Below are 21,051 nucleotides of genomic sequence, written 5' to 3' on the forward strand. Positions count from 1 at the left end.
TGAGGTGTTTCATAAATATTCATTAAATGAGTGAACAAATACTAAGAAACACAACAAGTTTGTATTGGAATGGGATTGAAATTAAGACACACAATCATCTCATATTTATATGCATTTAGGTTATATTAATATTAGCTTAGTTTGTTGATTCAATGAAGAAAATAAGAGAGTCAAGGAAAAGAAATAACTACGCTGACTGTACTTACCAACTTAGGCATCAGATCTCACTAAGTTTTCAATGTGCACAATGCTCTCCAAAGCATCCTCTGGCTCAGAGAAATATGGTACTATTTGGAGTGGTAAATCTTCAGGCTACTTGAGTAATTATGCAGACACTAGACTATAGGTGCTCAAAGTTGATATTACAAACAGCTTTCTGACCACAACCTCTCAACCTGGCCTGCAGGCCAGTGTTTACTTTTAATGAGCCAAAGTTCAGGGAACACACTACTTAGCCACTCTCACCAATATGAGATGGCACCACAGTTTAAAATTCCTTGGTCTTACTCAGATATAACTTAATTTCTTCACTTCAGTGGTTTCAGGCAAGCACTACTATCAGGGGTGACATTTTAATATCACATCACAATTGGATGTCAACTATGGTTCAAGTACAGTTTTAAGTGGCCCTACAGTCTTTGGTAGTACTGCTGTTCCTGCCTTGCTGGTATCATCAGATGTTATTCTACCTAGCAAAGTGTATAACAGACTGTAATGAAATACAATGAGAAAAATTAAAATCCCAGAAATACGTCTGCTTCTACAACAAAATACTACCCCTGTCATAACCAGTTATTGCATTTATACCATGGGAACTATTGCCACCTGCTGGTGATGCTTATGACTTACTTTAAAAATTAATACATGTTAGGCTCTCCAAAATTCCAGTCAAAATTTTGAAATCCCCTTCTAGATCAGGCAACCATATGAAGGACTTTATGATTATCAGATTTGATTAATTTTCTCTTAAAAATAAAAAGTAGGCATATTAATGAATTTCTAATGTAAATGAGAACAAAAAAAAATGAGAACCCTCTTTACTAAAAAATGACCTTGTTGATAATACTATAGGTCTGGGAATATGGCTGCCAACTGTTTTCTCTCTTACCCATCTCCTCAACAGGAAGGCGTGCAGCCACTAGATGCGCACTCATTCAATTCAGTATTCAGCTGAGGTGGCAGGGCTCATCTTCTCACACTAGTGCAGAGCCTCTGTGAGTCCAGATGACCCACAAGTCTGATCAACTTGTCCAGTGTTTAATGATTTCCTTATGAAACTGAGCAGAAAAATGACCATAACAGGCACACAGCCTAAAACTCCAGAGATAGCCAGTGTCCTCAGAAAAAAATAGAAAAAGATCTCAACCAAAGAATTTCACTGATTTTCTGAGCCTACCTAGAACAGGTAATCAGTCTTCAGGCAAAAATTTTTGGCTTCTGACCAATACAGATGCATTAAGATACAATGTTTATGTAATATTACTAATAAAAATGTGATAGCCGAGAGGAGTCTAAGGAGACAGGATGACTAAAAGTAATATGTGGTATCCTGGATGGGATCCTGGAACAGATAAAAGTGTCTAGGAAAAAAAATAACTAAGGAAATTAGAAGTATAGAGATTAGTTAATAACACTGTTCATTAAGTGTGACAAATGTATCATAGTAATATAAGATGTTAAGAATAAGGAAATGAAAAAAAAAAAAAAAGGAATAAGGAAATGTTTCGCCTTCCAGTGCAGGGTTTGCAAGTTCAATCCCTGGTTGGGAAGCTAAAATCTCACATGCCCTGAGGCCAAAAAACCAAAACATAAAACAGAAGGAATACTGTAACAAATTCAATAAAGACTTTAAAAATGGTCCACATTAAAAAAAAAAAAAAGAGTAAGGAAATGGGTGTAGAGTAGGTGGGAACTCTGTACTATCTTTGCAATTTTTCTGAAAATCTAAAACTACTGTAAAACAAAATGTTTACTTTAGAAAAAATGAATGAGACAAGATTTACCTCAAGTGACAAAAGCAGGCGCTTAAGTTGATTCAGTCCCAAGCTTTAAAAGTCACAAAAGCTTTATATTGACTTTAAAAGTTATTTAGCAGGTTGTTTTCATTTATCAGTTCTAGATCCAAACCTTTTCTATAAAATCAAGGGATGCACCCTCTTCAAAACTGCTTTAGCAATCTTCAAAGGGATCCTCCTCTGCTCTCTCATTCCCATCAAAAGGACTCATAAGGTCCATATCAATTTATGGCAAATCTCAGCCCAACTGTAAAAAAGGCCTTCATCCTGAAACTAACACAACACTGTAAATCAACTATATTCCAATAAAAATTTTTAAAAAATTCAAAGGAACTTAACAACAATTCACAGAATGAAAATTTCCAAAAATTATACTCATTAGTAATCAATGTGTATGCAAAAAAATTTTAATTGTGCACCATTTTGCCCTATCTGATTGGCAAATTATAAGTAAATTAAATAAATAAATAAAAATAAGACTTTATAAGTCCTACTGTCTTTGTGAAAATTAAAGGGTGAAGATCTTGTACCTAAAGAAAAAACACTCAGTTGAACAAACAAGTCTTTGAGGCTAAGGACCTGTTGTGTTTTTTTTAAATCATAGAGAAAAATCCTGTCATTTCTTTCACAAAACTAAGACGTCTTTCCTACTTTCAATACATCATGAACATAATGTACAACAGCCCCAAATAACCCCTAGCAACATCAAATTAGCCCATGAACCTAAGAGCTTCTGAGAGGCTACCAGTGAAAGGTATGAAATGAACAATCTTACCCAGTCATTGAGAAGAGTCAGTCTTCTTAAATATGTACTATATGTAATTAGTTGTTTTAATTTCCATTTATCTTCAACTTATTTTTTAAGTTAACTTTAGCTCTTATATAAAATGTGCTGAACTGACGTCCATGTAGATTAAACAAAATATGGGCCCTAAAATCTAAGTTTAATCACAAGCTTAGGTAAAAGAGGAGATGCTGTTCCATCACTTTCTTCTGCTCACTTTAAGAATATGTGTTATACACCATATAGTTTTTAAATGTGATCATTGCCTTGGTGACAGAACACACAGCAGCAACTCTGCTCTAATTATAAGACAAGTTTTAAATAATTTTTATTTTTAAGATTTAGCATCCTCATTGACAATCCAGAAACAGTCCGTGCTCTTTGGATACACACATAAAATGGTTAAAAGTGATTCCCCAATTTTCAATGACAAGGTAGGAAAAAAGAACATGTTCACAGCTATAGCTGAATTCTTCTGTCCTTTTTACCAAAAATCTTATTTTGCTACCAACCCACTCACCAAACCATACGGAAAGACAATTTTTCAAAAAGCCAACAAAACTCAAGAACAGGGATCTAGGTATCAAGCCAAAATCATCCCCTGGAACAGTGCTGATGCCAAAAAAAAAAAAAAAAGAGGATAGGAAAACAAATTTCCATAGCACATTAGAGAAGCCCTTTAAAAAGAATTCAGAAACTTAGCACTGGAACTATGGTGGTGCAGTGTTCAAAACGCAGATAATTAAAGTTCAGCTTGGGAACATATTAGGCTTTCTCCTATCCCAGCAGGGGAAATAAAACTATGAGCTTTTGGAGCTAATATTAAAATTGTCCTTACCAATGAAAGACAGGGCAAGGGTCAACCGGAGAGAATGTAGAACAAAAGGTAGCAAAGACAAGTCGTTCTGAATCTAAGCTCTACTGCCTAGAAGAAACAGCAAAGTTTAAAAGGGCTGAAATTCTTCTAAGCCACTATCAATAAATTCTAGACTTGGCTCAAAACCAGTGGACTATAGACCACTGATAAATATATCAGGTGACCTACAGTGTTTATGTACTAAAAAATATTTTTTAAATTATCTGTAAATTTCTATTCTGAAAAGAAGCAGATCAAAATGACACTGGGCCATCCAATCAGTTAAAGTAAAGGGCTTCCTCCAAATAAAATCAGCAGAAATTCAGGTTGGAAAGAATGTAACATGAAGTAAATAAGATCAGGCTCTCGGCACAATTTTAGTAAGGCTTCTACCCACCCCAGGTGTTAAGGAGTACTACTGAGACAGCTCCCACAGAATGTCTTAGAGGGATGCTTCTCAGAGATAAAAAGGTCTTTAACTCTTGACCCGTCTCTCTTTCCCTAAAGCTTGGAGAAGAAAATAAATATTTAATTTTTAACTACTCAAAGCTTCGGGCACATTGTAATATTAATATTTTCTATTTTTCATTTTCTGAACCTTTGGCTTAATACTTCTTCAATTATGCTGCAATGAAAAAATGTATACATGTGCCTTAATCAGTAGTACCACGTGAAAATAAAACCTTGTTCCTCCATATCTTCTACACAGGAAGACTGAATCAATGGCACCCTAAATATCCTACAAAGTTACTCTGTATACTTGACAAAAGATTAGGGCAAACCATTCCACTTCCATATCTTGAGCAGCAGAAGTTAATTAGTCTTCAATCTCATCTTCCCAAATATCTCCATTAACATCCACAGCATGGAACAACCTGGACGCATAAAACAAGGTGCATTTTAATATACCTGATAGAAACTGAATATAATTTCTTTCCTTTTTTCAAATATATTTTCTGCACTATTCTGATAACATCTTTGTATATCTTTTCCTTTCCTTTAATTATTCTACTGGGAAGGGCTGAAATGTGAATCCCTCTAAACAAGCTATCTTAAAGTTTATAGGAACAACCCTTTTTTAAGGATCCAGACAATTCTCAAGGGCCAAGGAGAAACGATAGTGGGAGACAGGTATCACAAAAACTGACACTCAATGTGTATAATATGTGGAATAAGTCAAGACTGAAAAATTCAGGCAGTCTAGAAGCTACACTCCTTCAAAACACTGTAACTTTACTACACACTAATCACTCCATCCTTTCCATCTTCACCTTGCTTGTACTCTCCACCAGTAGAATGTTTTACAGTTGCCAATTTCTTTTCCTTCTCTTATGTTACTTAACATTTGTATTTTCAACACTTTTATTTCCAGTGGTTCATAGGCAGAGCTGGTTTCTTCAACTCATAGTTTCATAACGTCAAGAACTGATTGAAGGTACCCCACAGATGTCTATTAACAAAGATTATCAACTGATGTTGAAACTGAAGCTGGTGGAAAAAAGAATATTCACATTGTGCCAAGGAATCACCCCACAGATCACTCACTAATAACAAAAGAAAAACCTTACCTTTACAATGGAACAAATGATAGAACTGAACATCATGCTAATAGTGAGAGAGCCTGACATTATGGATCTGACGTGATACAACATGAAGTACACCACCTCTTGTTAAGTATTCCTGTCAAAAATGTTGCTCTAAATCTAGTCAAACTCCATTCTACAGCTAACTTCCACTTTACAGAAAATAGAGAGGAAAGAGAAGCAAACTAAAAGGCACCATGGAGAAACAAAACTCCAGGAGGTAAGGTTATATAGGACAACAGCCTAGACTCTTCAAAAGGTCAATGTTCCACTCCATACAAACAAACAAAAAGTGGGTAATACTTTTCTCTATTATGAAACAGAATCAAATAAAATAATTAAACCTGATTAGATCCTGGTATAATAAAACAGCTTTAAAAGATATTTTGAGGAATAGTTGATAAGTCTTAAATATTTTATTAGATGACAGTATGCCATTGTTAAATTTTTTGAGGTATTACTGTTATGTACAAGACTTTTCTTATCTTAGGAAAGATGTGTGGAAGTATATAGAGATGACACATCATATCTCCAACTTATGGTCAAGTAGTTAAGCAATAAATTTAGAAAACAAATATGGTAAATATTATCAATTGTTCATTTTGGTGAAAGATATCATAGTCTATCCTTTCAACTCTTCTGTATGTTTGAAATTTTTCACTAAAAAAGTTGAGGAGGATAATAAATTAAAGAAAATCTTCAGATAGTATATTTTCATCATAAAACTCATTTTCAAGAAAATGCATATATGGGGAAAATATATAAAAAATATATGAAAGAAAAATATGAAAAATATATGAAAGAAAATATAAGAAAATATTTAAAAATACAAGAAAATCCTCTAAATAAACAAAGTACCAAAGCTAAAACTTACTGGGCTCGTGGTCTGCAAATCAAGTACCCAAAACTGCTGAGACTAGGAGTTCTGTGTAAACGTACCGGTTAAAACACGGGGAAGCAGGATCAGTGAAATGTTTATAAGGGTTTGCTCTGGAAAGAGAACCCATGCAAATCCAGCAGAAATATTGCATACAGCCAGTACATGTCATCTTGTTACATCCATCTAATTTCTGGTGGGAAAGAGAGAAAAATATCAAGGCTGTAAAAGCAAAAGAGAAATGCACTTGACAAAATGATTTGGTACAACATTCTCCTTATCGTCTCCCTTTTCTAATGCAGGGTTGAGAAACACAGGTTAACACACACTGGTAAATATTAATGCCTAAACTCTTTGGCGTTACAAGTGAAATACAGGAAATACTTAGATACTAAGCAAAATCTCTTCTGATAAACAGTAAAAACAATCCAAACATGTATATGTGAATTATGTAGTTAGACTGATATGAAAATGTTTGGCTTTAATATGTGGTATTTAAACTTTTTACATAAATCTAAGTAAACATTTGGTACCCAAGTCTCCCATTCTATCAGAGCTGAGGCATGTCAAAGTGGTTAAATAGAAGGCCAGTTTCCTCAATGGAGTAACTAGGGCATCATCATCCAGGTTAGCTCAGATATAATGGATTGGAACAACAGAATCAAATACAAAAACATATACTTTGATTTTAAACCTTTTTAAGGTTTTGTCAAGAAGCAATAGATTTATCTGTCTATTTTGACTTATATCTGTATTTCATAAGCAGGAACTTGTTAAAAAGACGTGTTAAATTCCAGGATAAATAGTTTGGAGAAGTCAGCCTTTTTTTTTTTTTTTAAAATAACATAGATGAGTTGAGTTGACTGTAGCTCTAGTATGGCCTCCTCATAACTCATTCAATTTTGAGGTGGATACAAGGTGAGAAAAACCATCACTGTAGGAAAGCACTCTGAAAAGGGAAGTCTACATATATTTAATATCAGTAACAATAATTAGTAGTAAATTTGAATCTTCCAAGAAGGTTTAATAAATACCAAAATGTGTTTTAATTAGTTCAAAATTAAAAGGCTTCTTGAGGAAATCATAACATGTTTGCAAGTAGGTAGGTCTCCAAGTCTGTCCCCAAACTTTTACCTCAATGGGAGTTCCACAACATGGGCAGCTCTTTGAGTTCTTTTCTAGCCACTCCTTACTTTCCATCTCTTCCAGTGCCTTCTGAATCACCCTCTTACCATACCTCTGTTCCAAAAATCTTTTATTGGCCTCATCTGCTTGTAGGTACTCATTTCGTAAGTCCATTAGTTTTTCTAGAAGGTGAAATGGAAAATTAACTTTTATACAACTTGTAAAGCTCATTAAAAAATCATTAAAAATTATCATAACCTTTGACTATTCAATAATGTTATTCTTGGGATTTTATCATAAGGAATTAATCCAAAGTAAAATTATATGCAAAGAGACACATATAACAATGGCAAACAAATTAAATGTCCAAGAGAATAATTATGTGTGGAACCACTTAATGACATAATATTTAGTTATTAAAACTTATAATTAGGATGGCTACAACTCAATTAAAATACTCATTACAGAAGCCAGCAAAAAGTATATTTAGGTTGTAACTAGGTAAAAATTACACATGCATGAAAGACAAAGAACAGACAGGAATTCTCCAAGTAGAAAAGCTGGACTTCTTAAATTGACAGAATAATAGCTTATCTTTTTCCTTTGATTTTAACTTATTAATGTTGACATTTTTGTGCAACTAGTACAACTAGTAGTACAGTTTAAAGGCTGACTTATCAAATGACACAAAGGTTGAAACAGACGTTGATTTTCTACTAAGTCAGCATCATTCACCATTTAATAATAAGACCTGCCAAACTAAACAAAAGCACCTTTGATTTAAGGGCAAAGACCAATGGTTCACTTCTGCATATATAAGAAAAAAGCCAGTGAATAAAATTTACCACCAACAGGTAAAGGAAAAGTCCTTTCTACCAACTTTTCTGCTTAATTCTCAACAATCTGGTTTCTACTGCTTTATCACATGGAATGGGCAGCTATTTCCAAAGGCTTTATTTGTCAACAAAGGCTTCTGCTCACAATTCTATTACCTTAACTTTTCAACACAATTAATTAAAGACCTCTCTCAACAATGTTCTGGCTCTTTTACTATTTTACCTTCCTCATATTATTTAGAAGTAGACAACTTCTGGAGCAGAATTATATCTGCATTTTTCCTTCACCTATGAATCCTTTCTCTGTGTTGTTCATTCCCATGACTTCAACACTTCTACTGAGATGCAGCAGACATGTATTTTTAAATCCTTTCATTTGTATTTCCTCTACTAGTTCAAAGCGTTTTTGTATTCCGAGACATCTTAAGGACAGAGGATGCTGCTCGAATGTTCTCAAAATAATAAAATTATTAGTGTATCATATATTTTGTATGGTAATATCTAACATATAGATATAGAGACTAAGAAAGAGATTCCCAATTTTGCTGAAGCCCCCAAAGCCTATCTTTGATTTCTTTCCCAAACATTGTGAAATACCTGGAAGGTACTTTAGCCTCTCAATGATAAGGATACCAAAGTCTCAAGTAAAGGCTTATATTATACTCTGGTAAGTTCTCCATCCCATCTGCCCATAACCTCTACAAAACTCTGCCACAGGTGACTGGAAGTACTCCATTTACTCATTCTCCTGTCAGGGTCCTTTCTTGGAGATGATTCTCTGCTAACAATCAGTAACTAGCAATACTGGCATTAATAGTTACCATTTTGTGGTTTAAAGACTTAAATCTAACACATAACACCATAAAACTTTCAGAAGAGAACAGAGGCAAAACATTTTCTGACCAAAGTAATAGAAATAAAAGCAAAAATAAACAAATGGGGCCTAATCAAACTTAACAAGCTTTTGTTCAGCAGAGGAAACCATCAATAAAAAGAGATGGTTTGGGAGAAAGTATTTGCAAATGATGCAACCGACATGGGCTTAATTTCCAAAATATACAAACAGTTCATACAACAAAACAGGTCAACAAAAACAAACAACTCAATGGAAAAATGGGTAAAATAACTATGAATAAATAGACATTTCTCCAAAGAAGACAAACAGATGGCCCAATAAGTACAGAAAAGATGTTCAATACCACTAATTATTAGAGAACTACAAATCAAAACTACAATGAGGTTCCACCTCACAGCAGTGAAAATGGCCATCGTTAAAAAGTCTACCAAAAAATAAATAAATAAATAAATAAAAAGTCTACAAATAACAAATACTGGAGAGGGTGTGGAGAAAGGGGAATCCTCCTACACTGTTGATGGGTCTGTAAAAGGTGCAGCCACTATGGAAGTCACTTTGGATGTTCCTTAGAAAACAAAAAATAGAATTACCAAATGATCCAGCAATCTTACTCCTGGGTATATATCCACGTAAAACTATAATTCAAAAATATACCTGCACTCCTATATTCACAGCAGCACTATTCACAATACCCAAGACATGGAAACTACCTAATGTCCATCAACAGATGAATGAGTAAGGAAGATGTGGTACATATGTACAAAGGAACACTACACAACCATAATAAACAATGAAATAAAGCCATCTGCAGTAACATCAATGCAGCTAGAGATTATCCTACTAGTAAAGTCATAAAGAAAAAGACAAATACCATTTGATACCACTTATATGTGGAATCCAAAATATGACACAAATGAACCTATCTACAAAACAAAAACAGACTTGTAGACATAGAGAACAGACTGGTAGTTGCCAAGGAAACCAGGAGTGGGATGGATTGGGGAGGCTGGGGTTATGCAAACTATTATATATGAATGGATAAACAAGGTCTTACTGTATAGCACAAGGAACTATGTTCAACATCCCGTGATAAATCATAATAAAAAAGAATATAAATATAAAAAAGAATGTAACTGAATCACATTGCTGTAAAGAAAAAATTAGCACAAATTATACATCAATTATACTTTAAAAATAAAAATAATATACAAATTAAAAAAAAATAGTTACCATTTTGCATTTCACATGCAAAATGCCCATTCTCAAACTTCAGTGAAGAACCAGTTTTTTCCTCCCACTCTGTCAAGGACTTTTGCAAAATATAATCAGATGAATTATTATAAAAATGAATAAAAAGACAAAAAATATAAGCCTAAATTCTTATTGTATTTGATTGACATAAAATTTAGTCAGTGGCCAGCAATAATGAAATTGCTACAAAAGTTTTAAACCCTGACTCTCAGTTTCTGTATTTACCCTGTCACTGACCAGTATAACAGCTATAACAACTTTGAGTAGCACTACAATAGGTCATTTCAAACTTACAATAACCTTATGAAGTAGCTATTATCATCAGCCCTGTTGGTTTGAGAAAGACTAAGTCACCAAAGTCTAGTCAAATTGATGTCAAGGGCCTGATTTCTCAATCCTTATCTAAATTAGAAATGGCTAACAGGTTTCACTTCCTGTGCCTACCTCAATAGAGGGTGGCTTTCTAAAGCACTGTGTTGAGGAAGATTCTGAGGCCTCTTGGGCTCACTGAGAAAGAACTTGATCAAATATGTGCACCATGGAAACAACAGTGATAGCTCAGATGATCTGCATTTGCCAGGATCTACATTATTCCATATTCATAGATAGAAATTACCCTGTCATTCCTTCCATAGAATGCTCCCCCTCGGTATCTGCATGGTTTGTTTCCTTACTTCCTTCAAGTCTACTCAAACCACTCTGCCCACTGGGTTTTTCTAAATAAAATCCCAAATGCCTTCCCCTTCAGAACACTTCAGAGCACACTGTCTCTGCTTTACTTTTTTTTTACCTCTTCAGCATTTACCACCATCTAATAGTCTTATTTATTTGGTTTGCCTATCTCCCCCATTAGAATGTAAGTTCCATGAGGGCATTTGGTCACTGCTATGTTCCCAGAATGTAGGCAGCAACTGACACAAAAATATCTGTTGAACCAACAGAGAAGAACACAATTCTTCCAAATTCAGAATTGAAGTGATAAGTCTCTTTTCTAGGGGGTGGGGGAGGGCTGGGAGACTGAGTTCACATGGTTACAACCTACCTGCTGTCACCTTACATGGAGAGACCCCGTGGTAGGTCAGTCTGCACAGGGTACAGAAGGCGAAATTGCAGCTGGAGCAGATGCCCATGGTACAGCCGGGCTCCTGCATCACAGGCAGCTGGCAGGATGGGCGGGGGCAGTACACCACATCGGCCATCAGGTCCAAGGTGGACTGGAGGAGAAGGCGGTCATAACGGGCAAACAACTCTGCTTCCACTAGCTCTTTGACCTTGAGGGAAACATAAACGTCGTTAAGTTTGATGATTTCCCAACCAGTTCTGATCCTGAGGGAGATCTTCAGGAAGCAAGCATAAAAACCAGATGAACAGAAAATAAAACCCTATATCTCACTTCAAAATCAAACCAAGTATGAGTGAGTGAGTCAGTGAAAGTGGCTCAGTCGTGTCTGACTCTTTGCGACCCCATGGACTATACAATCCATAGAATTCTCCAGGCCAGAACACTGGAGTGGGTTGCCTTTCCTGTCTCCAGGGGATCTTCCCAACCCAGGGATCGAACCCAGGTCTCTTGCATTGCAGGTGATTTATTTACCAGCTGAGCCACAAGGGAAGCCCAAGAATACAGGAGTGGGTAGCCTATCCCTTTTCCAGCAGATCTTCCTGACCCAGGAATCAAACCAGGGTCTCCTGCTTTGCAGGCAGATTCTTTACCAACAGAGCTAGTATGGGAAGTCTATAGATCTTGACTGAGACGGTGGTTACATGGGTCTACCCATTTGTCAAAACAAAGCAAAATGTACACTTTAAATGAGTACATTTATGCCTCAAAGGAGCTGATTTTTTTTTTTTTTTTAAAGAAGAAACAACCAAGCAGGCTATCTTTAAAGTCTGTAGACATTTGGTTAATCATCCCAAGGGATAACCCCTCCAGATCCCAACCTCAACACAGACTGGGTAGTAGTTCCCCCTCTTAGCAGATAATACAGAGTAAATCACCAGAATTATTTTTTTAATGCTCATCCTTGCCAAGGACCACCCATTCCAAAGCCAGCAAAGGGAGCATTTACATTTGTTTAGATAAAGATCATGGACAGAATAAAACTGGTGGGCTGGCTCCAAGGCCTCAGACTGCTCTGACGAGCCCTATCAAGAAGTTCCTGAGAGAATGCCTCCCTTTGGAGAGTTGTGAGAGAATTAGGGAGCAGCTGTCAGCGGAGTGAAGAGTTACCTGACCAGGAGTGGCCACTGAAGGGCACTTGGGTTCTGGGCAGTTGAGGCACTGAACTTGGCCATCTCTGATCTGGATTTCAAAGTAGTCCTTGAGACAGGCTTTGCAGTACACATGCCTGCACTCCAAGAAGTACATGCACTCACCACCCAGTTTCTCACAGAAACAGATATTGCACAGGAACAATTTACTATTAAAGCATTTTATCTGCTGAGCTTGATCAAAGTCCAAGATTTCCTGGATCAGACTCGACAATGATTCCACATCCTGCACGGCTCTCTCGTCCACAACTTCCTCTTGGTCTATGTCAGATCCAGTGGCTCCTCCAAAATCTAGCTCTGTGTTGGAAGAAGCTTGAGCCATCCTTCTCTGAACCTTTTTCTGAGAACCCATCGTGAGTTCAAAAGGAGAGACAATATTCAGGTATGCTAAGGTCTCTTCCTTAAGGAACTGCATCCAGGCAAACAGGACCACGCTGCCACGGTGTTCTTCCCACAGGTTGTCTAAGTGCTTGCAGAGAGCAGATAGCTAGGGGAAAAACACATGAGGATGCTGTTGAGTTTGGAAAGATGATGATGCTGTCAACTCCTAATTTACCTTGAAATCTTTTTAATTTAGACCTTTATACTTCCTATTAGGAAGTAGAAAGTATTCTTTTCACTTCTGTGACAAACTGTGCTGCACAATAGCATCAGTGTTCTTATCAAAGTACTTCTTAAACTATTCAGCAACATGAGCCACAGACACAAGGTCAGAAGCTAAAAGAAGCCCCATAAAACAAGAGAAACAGTTAAGAGTCTACCAGATGTAGAACAAGGTTTACATATGGGCTACTGAAATGGAGGAATTTTTCTGTTCTTTATTATTCTTTACTTTAGTATTGCTATCTATCTCATGTAGCAGAAGAGATCTAGTTTTAAAATGAACTATTTCTAGTCCTTTGGAGTACTAGCACTGTTGGTACCCTACAATAAAGATTAGCAAAAAACAATTTAAAAACACCATCCAAGCTTTAAAATTAATTCTTTCAGCTGTATCAAGAAGTCAACTTATGTGAAAAAAATCACTAACAGAATCTAACCTCAGAGCCCTTGTTATTCCAATTTATAAGCTGATTTTTGTTTTTGTTTTTGTTTTTTTTATAAGCTGATTTTAACTAAGCAATCTGAGCTTACACCAGATCCTGGTTAACAGAGGAAAGCAGACTGATATTGAACCTGGACATGATTACAAGCCCTTAACATGATTTCACTGCCATAGGCAAAGCTCACATTTCCTAAGTTACGCAACCAAAGTTTAAACTATTTTGACTTTTCCTCCTTAAAATTGGTCTGTTCAATTTGAAAGGCAAATATAAGAAGATTTTTAAGTAGAGCTCAGGCTCATAAGCAGCTTTTCTTTTTAGGTAAACATCAAAGAATAAGCCTTCCAGATGCAAATAAATTTTGTAAATTTGACATCTGAAGTGAAAAAGAACCACATTCTCTTCCTTATACTGCGTAATGCTATTCACTAAACTCTATATGGGCACAAAACTAAACACTGTTCAAGACTGGACAACAAATGCTTTTACACATTTGCATAAATGTGCTTTCATGATCAATAAGAAACCTGATGAAATCTTTAAAATGTAATAAATACTAAAAGGGAAGCTCTGAATGTTTGAGTCACCAAGTCCAAGGAAGAAGTCATTCTCCTCCATCCTCTTTTCTTCTCTAGTCCTTTCTCGAAAGAGGTATCTGAGATGTACATACATGTGAGGAACAAGGGAGGCAGAAAGAGAAGAGCATGAAAGACACTGTTTGTATATATATATTGGAAAAGAAATAGGGAAAATACTAGAAAACTAAACCCACTTCTATCTATCAAACAAATTCAGTGAGGAACAGGTCCATGTGTCAACTTCCTTATCAACAGGAGCAATTCAAAAAGCCAAGGAATCAGGGACCAGTAACAAACAAGAATTGAAGGAAGGAGCATAGGAAACAGATTAAAATGTCAATTATATGGACAAAAATTTACTTGACAGAGAGTCCTACTATAATTTTAGCTATGTAACATAAAATAATGAGCAACTCTCTTCTCCCTACACCCTAAAAGCCAGCATTAAGTAGATGCTATTTGGTTGGAATCTGAAACTCCACATGTGTACACATGCATGAACATAAAGTATCAAGAGCTCTCTGGAGAAATGGGACTATAAATGTCTAGATAATTTAGTCAACTCTCAGTAATCTAAATATAAATAATCCACTGTCTTGCATGTGTTGCCTCTGACAAAGATATTAAAATGCAAGGTGAAACTCCTTTTTATTCTACATGTATTATTCTTTTTTAAAAATTTAATTTTGTTTTTAAACTCGAAGTTCAATTTAACAAATGCACTCTCATCTAAGGATTGGCCTGGTGATGAACAGTGGTAGGAATGAGAATTACATGATCAAAAAAGAAAAACTGACAAGCTGTTCCTTGAGGTCAAGTAACTCTGACAGCTTTTGTCTTAATACATCAGCCTATCAATCTTCATCATGACTTCTAGAAAAGTACCTGCTATTGATCCATTATCTACTCCAGAATACATTATATTAGCTTCAAACCATATTTATGTCTCAATCAAGAGCTGACGTTGTTACTAGAAAAGGATATATGACTCAGAGGAAATGAAAGCTCGTAATATAAGATCTCAAGCCTTAATGAGATATCTACAGGAATCATATGCACTTTTATTTGTGTGCATTCACATTACATGAGCACAGTCAACAACTGTTGCTAATACACAGACTTCTACAAACAAAAGCGCTCTTATGTGTTCTTAAGGAATGTTTATTAAAGCTACATTAACTCAATTTTAGTCCTAATTATAATTAAATCTTTCATTTAAGGAATGGATAAAAAAATAAAAAGCAATACCAACATCTGAGGAAAATGAGGATGACCTATAGTCTCCATTACAATACAGATTAAATGGGAAAATAGCAAGAAAAGGAGAGAAACAATATACTTGATTAAAAATTACTCCTACTGCAATTCAAAATGATTAATCATTCTAATTATTGCCATTCCTTTCTAAAACACCAAACATTTTCAACTTATTAACATTACAATTCATGAAGGGGAAAAAATTACAACATCAAGCCCATTTGTTCTTCATGCACTGAATTCAAGATCATCAAGGTAGTCTTCAATTAAAGATGATTTTTTAAGTTTCTAAAAACGGATAGAAATTAAGTTTCGGGTCTAACCTGAGTTGGTGACAGCCATTTGCCACTAAGAGTGAATGAAGGTGGGGAGGAGGATGGATAATCTGGTGGCAGTTCAAAGTTCAGCACAAGTGGAGGCAGAAAGCAAATGGTGTATTCAAAGCCACTATTCTGGAGACACTCATTTGAATTGCCTGAACCAAAAACAAAGATTAGAAAGGATCAGCTGGTCAACACTTGAGTGTCCATTACTGCTGAGCAGTGCTCAAGAAAAACGTAATGCTTTAGTTGAAGGGATAAAAACCCTCCCCCAAAGCACTTTCTGTTCTTAATTTTACTTTGGAGCCACCACCTTAAAAAAATTTATAAGCTCTTAAAAAAATCTACTAAGCATCATGAAATTTAAAATGAAGATATACAACTTATTCTTGCTACACTTCTGAGTATAATTCCTAACACTAGTGAGCAAGTAATACACAATGTTTTCTTTGTTGTTTTTTATAGTAGATGATTAAAGACACAATCTAGAGAAAAAGACATTATTTCTATCAAAAAGTCATGACCTACTTAGACAAGCATGTGCCAACTCCAACGAATCAGAGTTGGGAGAATTTATGCCAATGCAATGATCTCAGGCTGAGGGCAAGCTACAACATATAACACCCTCACAATCAAAGTTTCATTTTCAGTTATCACACTTCCTTTCTTTACTTAAAGCTATTACACTAGAAACATTGAGAAAGTGTTCATGTCTTCTGTGAATACGGTATCAAAAGTACTAGTTTTTAATTTTTTTCTGAAGCAAAAGGTCACAGAGTAGTAGTGTCATGTGTTTATGGTGGTTGAAAAGATTCTAGAAACCAAATAGTATTAACAACAACCAAATCTTTCCAAGTGTTTTCACATATATTATTTCATTTTCTATTTTATTACCCCTATTTAACAGCCAATGACTCACAGCTGATGAACTGCTAGTTAGATGATCAGGAAGCATGAAATATGCAGGATAATATTTGTGATCAAAAAGGCAGAGTTAAATTGAAAATTGTTCATCCTTTATTTTCAATTAAAACAGAAACAGGCATTAAATCTGTAATACTACCATCTATCACTAATGCCTATAAACACAAGATGATAAATAACTTAGGGTACACTAAGAAATTGAGAATAACCTTTATCTAGAAAAAATCTGTTTAAGAGAATATTAACTAACCGCTCACAAATATCTTGAAATTTTGTGGTAAGTCCAAATGGATCCTGGTTTCTCCACCTTGGACAGACTCTGCTTTTCTAAATTCATCTCCATCATAAATACTTGCCAGGGCCAGCAATTCATCCTCCTGAGCTTCTCGGTCTTCTGACGACATTTAATTTTCTGAGGAGCTGAAGACAATCATTCAAGTCAGTTAAGAACAGAAAAGGCACAAAGTCTGGAAAAGTCTAATGGCCCTCCCCCTCAACCCCATTCCCCCCTAAAGAAAGTTCCTCAAAAACAACTGCAAAGAGTTAATCAATATTCTCACTTTTCTATCTAACTAAAAGTGACAGGCATATCTAACATTCCAGTAGATCAGCACAGTAACAGCCTTTTTCAAAAAGGACAGCTGTGGTTCTTATAATTGCTGACTTTATCAGTTAGGTATGATTTAGAAAAGAAAGCACAATAAAAAATTTTTTCAAGGACAATTCACAAACTACTTTGACTTGCTCTCTAAACTTAGAAAAGTGCCTTGCTCACAAAAGCAGTCAAGGTATATTTGATATACTTCTTAAAAATAAATGAATTTTTTAAATCCACAGGAATCTCTACGGCAGGTTTTCTCAGCCTCAGTGCCACTGACGTTTTGGAACAGACAACTGTCGTGGGAGGCTGTCCTGTGTATTAGAGGACATGAATCTGCATGTCTGGCTTCAACCTGCTAGATGCCAACAGCACGCCTTTTCCTCAAGAGTTGTGACAATCACAGACATCTCCAGACATAACCAAATATCCACCACCACCCTGCCACTGGGGAGGGGGAAGAAAATTGCTCCTACTTGAGAACACCCCCTCTAGAGACTGTTACAAGGATGAAAACATGTGAGACATAACTGAGGAAGCAGCAAAATAACATTAAATTTTTGAAATAATATCAAATCAATTTTAAGATTTACCACTATTTTAGGTAACACCAACAGTGAAAATATGCTATAATTAAACTGTACAAATGCTTTTTAATTACAGCAACTGAAAGATACACCACAGTCAGATAATTCAAACATGCAAAAAATATGTAGTAAGAATCTGTGAAAATTACTTTAATAAAACAACCACCAAAAATTACCATTCTATCGATTAAAATACTAGACTATAACTGTATTTGCAAATATGCTCCCTCTTGGTTCAAATATTTTCTAAATTGGAATGCACAAAGAAAAGTTAGGATGTGGTTTTTCACATTATAAAAAGGTGACACTACAAAACTCAAATTCATTTAAAATGATTCCATTTTCAAAAAATACATTTTCTAGCAGATGATAATGGTTCTGCTTAAGCTGTGTCCCTAAGACACAGTGATATATTCTATTTAAGGTCAGTTAGTACCTGTTAATAACAACTAGAAGAAAAGGATATTAGCACTGGAGTTTGTATTTCAGCCCCAAGTTTGGAACTCATGCAAATCTCATTTATTCTTAAGATGATGGAGATGAGACTGCTGAAGGTGGATAAAAGGCCAAGATGTAGAACTCATACTAGATATACTAGAGAAATCCTGCCATCTGCAGAAAAAAAATACAAAAGATGGTGTTAGCACCGTCTCCAAATTTAAATTCTGAATTTCTGTAACCACCACTTAAATCAAGCACATCCTAACACAGTCAATCCTAGTCTACAGCTGCATATTACTCACCTAGGTCAGCCTAACTGAGCCACGTGGTTCAAAGGACATGTTCCCAGTAATCAGAGTGCCCTTCTTATCTGACTGCCTTCAGCCCTGGGAGGAGCTGAGAAGACCAAGGTCATACGAGATGACAGCACAACATGCCCCCATAACAAACCACTTCCTTCGGTTTTCTTGTTTTTGTTTTTCCTTTCCTCTTCCACTTCTTCTATTCCTTCATTTCCTACCCCTCCAGTTAGTCCTTTTGTCCGCTAATGAATTAAGCCTGCCAGGGACACTCAACATTAGGTTAATTGAAGCAAGACAGCAGGGTAATTAAAAACAAAATAATAAAAGTGCTCACACACAAACATTTAAGTCCTATTCTAAATGCTTTACCAGGCTTCTTCAACTGGGAATAAAGGAGAAAGGGAGACTGGTCAATAGATGGGTTCTGGAGAATGCTATGAATACCTTAAAATATGCAAAAAATTTTTTAAAAATGCAAAAAAAATAAAACAATAATTTTAAAACCATATTTTTAGATGTGTGACTCCCAAATAAGCTAACAACGAAATTTAGGATCAATTTACAGAAGGAAATGGCAACCTACTACAGTACTCTTGCCTGGAAAATCCCATGGACGGAGAAGCCTGGTTGGCTGCAGTCCATGGGGTCGCGAAGAGTCGGACACGACTGAGCGACTTCACATTCACTACTATGTATTATGTACTATATACTAAGTCTTTTCACATCACCTTACATAATTGTAAATGCTTTTTACCACCTGTAGTACATGGTGATAAAGTAATTAAGCTTTTTGTTTCTTCCTGTTCAAACATTATAAATGAGATGAAATGAATTTATACCCAGGCTATACCCCAGAGCAATTCAATCAAACATGGGTCATCCAAGTTCGCCATGTTATTCTAATGTGCAGCCAGGATTAAGAAACTCTACTCCAAGCTGTTTCCCACTGGCAGCTCCTCATGACCCAACTCACCAGACCCCAGCTTCTGAAGCTGCCATAGGTCCCAGTCCCTTAATTAAAATTGCTGACATAAATTTCTTTGATTCTACTCATTCAGTCTTCAAGACCCACCTCCAAAGCCCCTATTCCATGTAAAACTTCCAATTAGCATGTCTTTCTTTAAAAATCCAGAAAACTTTTTTTTATTGTAACTTTCCTATGACATTATCACACCCTATCCTGCATTACAGTTTTTCTTCTGAACTTGCGCTTCCTCTCTGACTAAATTAGTTCCTTAAGGGCGAGGATCAAGCGTCTTGCCTCTGCGTATATTGCTCTCAGAATCTAGCAGTGCTTTAGGTTAGACACTAGAAAAAGTGAGAACTGAACTGGGGTGAGATGTGGTTGCTGCAGTGGGAGACTAGAATCAAGGTTCAGGGACTGCACCGCCACATCCCACCAGGAGCACGTTGGGTTGGTCGTCACAATAACAGCAAAAAGAGTGAACTCTTCCCATGTGTCAGGCATTGTGGTAAGCCCTTTAAATGCACTAACCCGTTAGATTCCCACAACCCCATGAAGAAAGTCCTACTCCTATTTACACTAAACACAGAAAAATGACATTTTAAGTCCACGCTGGCTCAAGATCACAGAACTAATATAAAAATAAAACGGGATTCAGACCACCTTGTTTCTTCAGCTGTTAACACAGGAACAAGAATAAACCCCGGTGTCACGAGACTACAGAATTCAAGTTTAATATTACTTTCAGGCAAACCGGAAACCGCTACAAGAGTGAGGGAGGCCCCTCCTCCGCCGGGTTTCCCTCGGGCCTGGGAAAATCCTACTCATTCTCCCAAGCCACAGCATGAAGGATTCAGCCATGGGTGGGGAGTCGGGGGTGGTCAGCACGCCGCTGCCATGTCTCCACGGCTCACTGCGGGGCGTATGGAGTCGTTGTTTGTGCGACTCACCTACAACTGGGTGGCAGGCCCGAGCCCTGCTACCTGCCCCAGCGCTTGGAAACGGAGGACGCTGCGCGCGTGTGAGCCCGCCCAGGGGTCTCGAAGGGGCAGGGCCTGGAACTTCCCCTTCCTCCTTTGGGCACCCCGGGGACCTTAGCCGGGCCGGGTCCCGGGTCTGGGGAGTTGAAGCCTGCTAAGCAAGCAGTCCCGGCCCGGCCGCCCTTCTCTGCCTCGCGCGCCTGGGGCGCAGTTCCCACTGTACCTTCCGGCTGCCCCACCGCGCCGGGCTCAAAAGTTCCGCCCTCCAACCTAGCTCCGGGTCCCCTCACCTCCACTCGCTGGCCCCGCCTGAAGACGCCCGGCTCAACCGGCGGACCGCCTCTTCCGTCTTCGGAGCTGTCAGCTGAGCCGGGCGGATCTGGCTGGGAGGCCTCGGAGAGAGAAGGGCTCTGCGCAGACGCCGTGACCGCCCCCGCCCCTCGGCCGCCCCCCGCGGGTCAAACCGGCGCTGCAGCCGCGACCACCGTCACTGTATCGCTGCCCACCACACTTAAGTATGCCTGTGGAGACGTTGACACAAATGCAGATTCTGGGGTCCCTGCTGGGAATGTGCGTCGGAATTAGAATTTCTACCAATCACTA

At 37.1% G+C, this 21,051-nt stretch overlaps 1 protein-coding gene across 10 annotated transcripts; it reads right to left on the reverse strand.

The window, feature by feature from the left end:
* Window positions 1-3,097: 3,097 nt before the first annotated feature.
* On the reverse strand, window positions 3,098-20,883 carry RNF14 (ring finger protein 14). Of its 10 annotated transcripts, none has more exons than XM_043465160.1 (9): window positions 20,739-20,883; window positions 18,198-18,373; window positions 16,827-16,996; window positions 15,656-15,807; window positions 12,414-12,941; window positions 11,226-11,454; window positions 7,250-7,422; window positions 6,178-6,308; window positions 3,098-4,530 (listed from the first exon to the last, which is right to left on the reverse strand). In XM_043465160.1, the coding sequence occupies exons 3-9, from the start codon at window positions 16,978-16,980 to the stop codon at window positions 4,473-4,475; spliced, it is 1,425 nt and encodes a 474-aa protein (XP_043321095.1). In that variant the 5' UTR covers window positions 16,981-16,996; window positions 18,198-18,373; window positions 20,739-20,883; the 3' UTR covers window positions 3,098-4,472. The 10 variants fall into 10 exon arrangements, with proteins under 10 accessions (XP_043321095.1, XP_043321092.1, XP_043321096.1 ...); XM_043465157.1 differs by having other exon boundaries at window positions 20,672-20,770; XM_043465161.1 differs by lacking the exon at window positions 20,739-20,883 and adding an exon at window positions 20,419-20,665 and having other exon boundaries at window positions 16,827-17,008; window positions 18,228-18,373.
* Between the last annotated feature and the right edge of the window lie 168 nt (window positions 20,884-21,051).

This window comes from Cervus canadensis, chromosome 4, assembly GCF_019320065.1.
Source record: "Cervus canadensis isolate Bull #8, Minnesota chromosome 4, ASM1932006v1, whole genome shotgun sequence".
Lineage (NCBI taxonomy): Eukaryota > Metazoa > Chordata > Mammalia > Artiodactyla > Cervidae > Cervus > Cervus canadensis.

Excerpts from the sequence above, each read along its gene's own strand:
- RNF14 (XM_043465160.1), bottom strand. The coding sequence starts at position 16,980 with ATGTCGTCAGAAGACCGAGAAGCTCAGGAGGATGAATTGCTGGCCCTG. Across the intron at positions 15,808-16,826 it reads TTTCAAGATATTTGTGAGCG|GCAATTCAAATGAGTGTCTC; the intron begins GTTAGTTAATAT and ends TTTTTGGTTCAG. Across the intron at positions 11,455-12,413 it reads CAGTGGCCACTCCTGGTCAG|GTCAAAGAGCTAGTGGAAGC; the intron begins GTAACTCTTCAC and ends GTTTCCCTCAAG.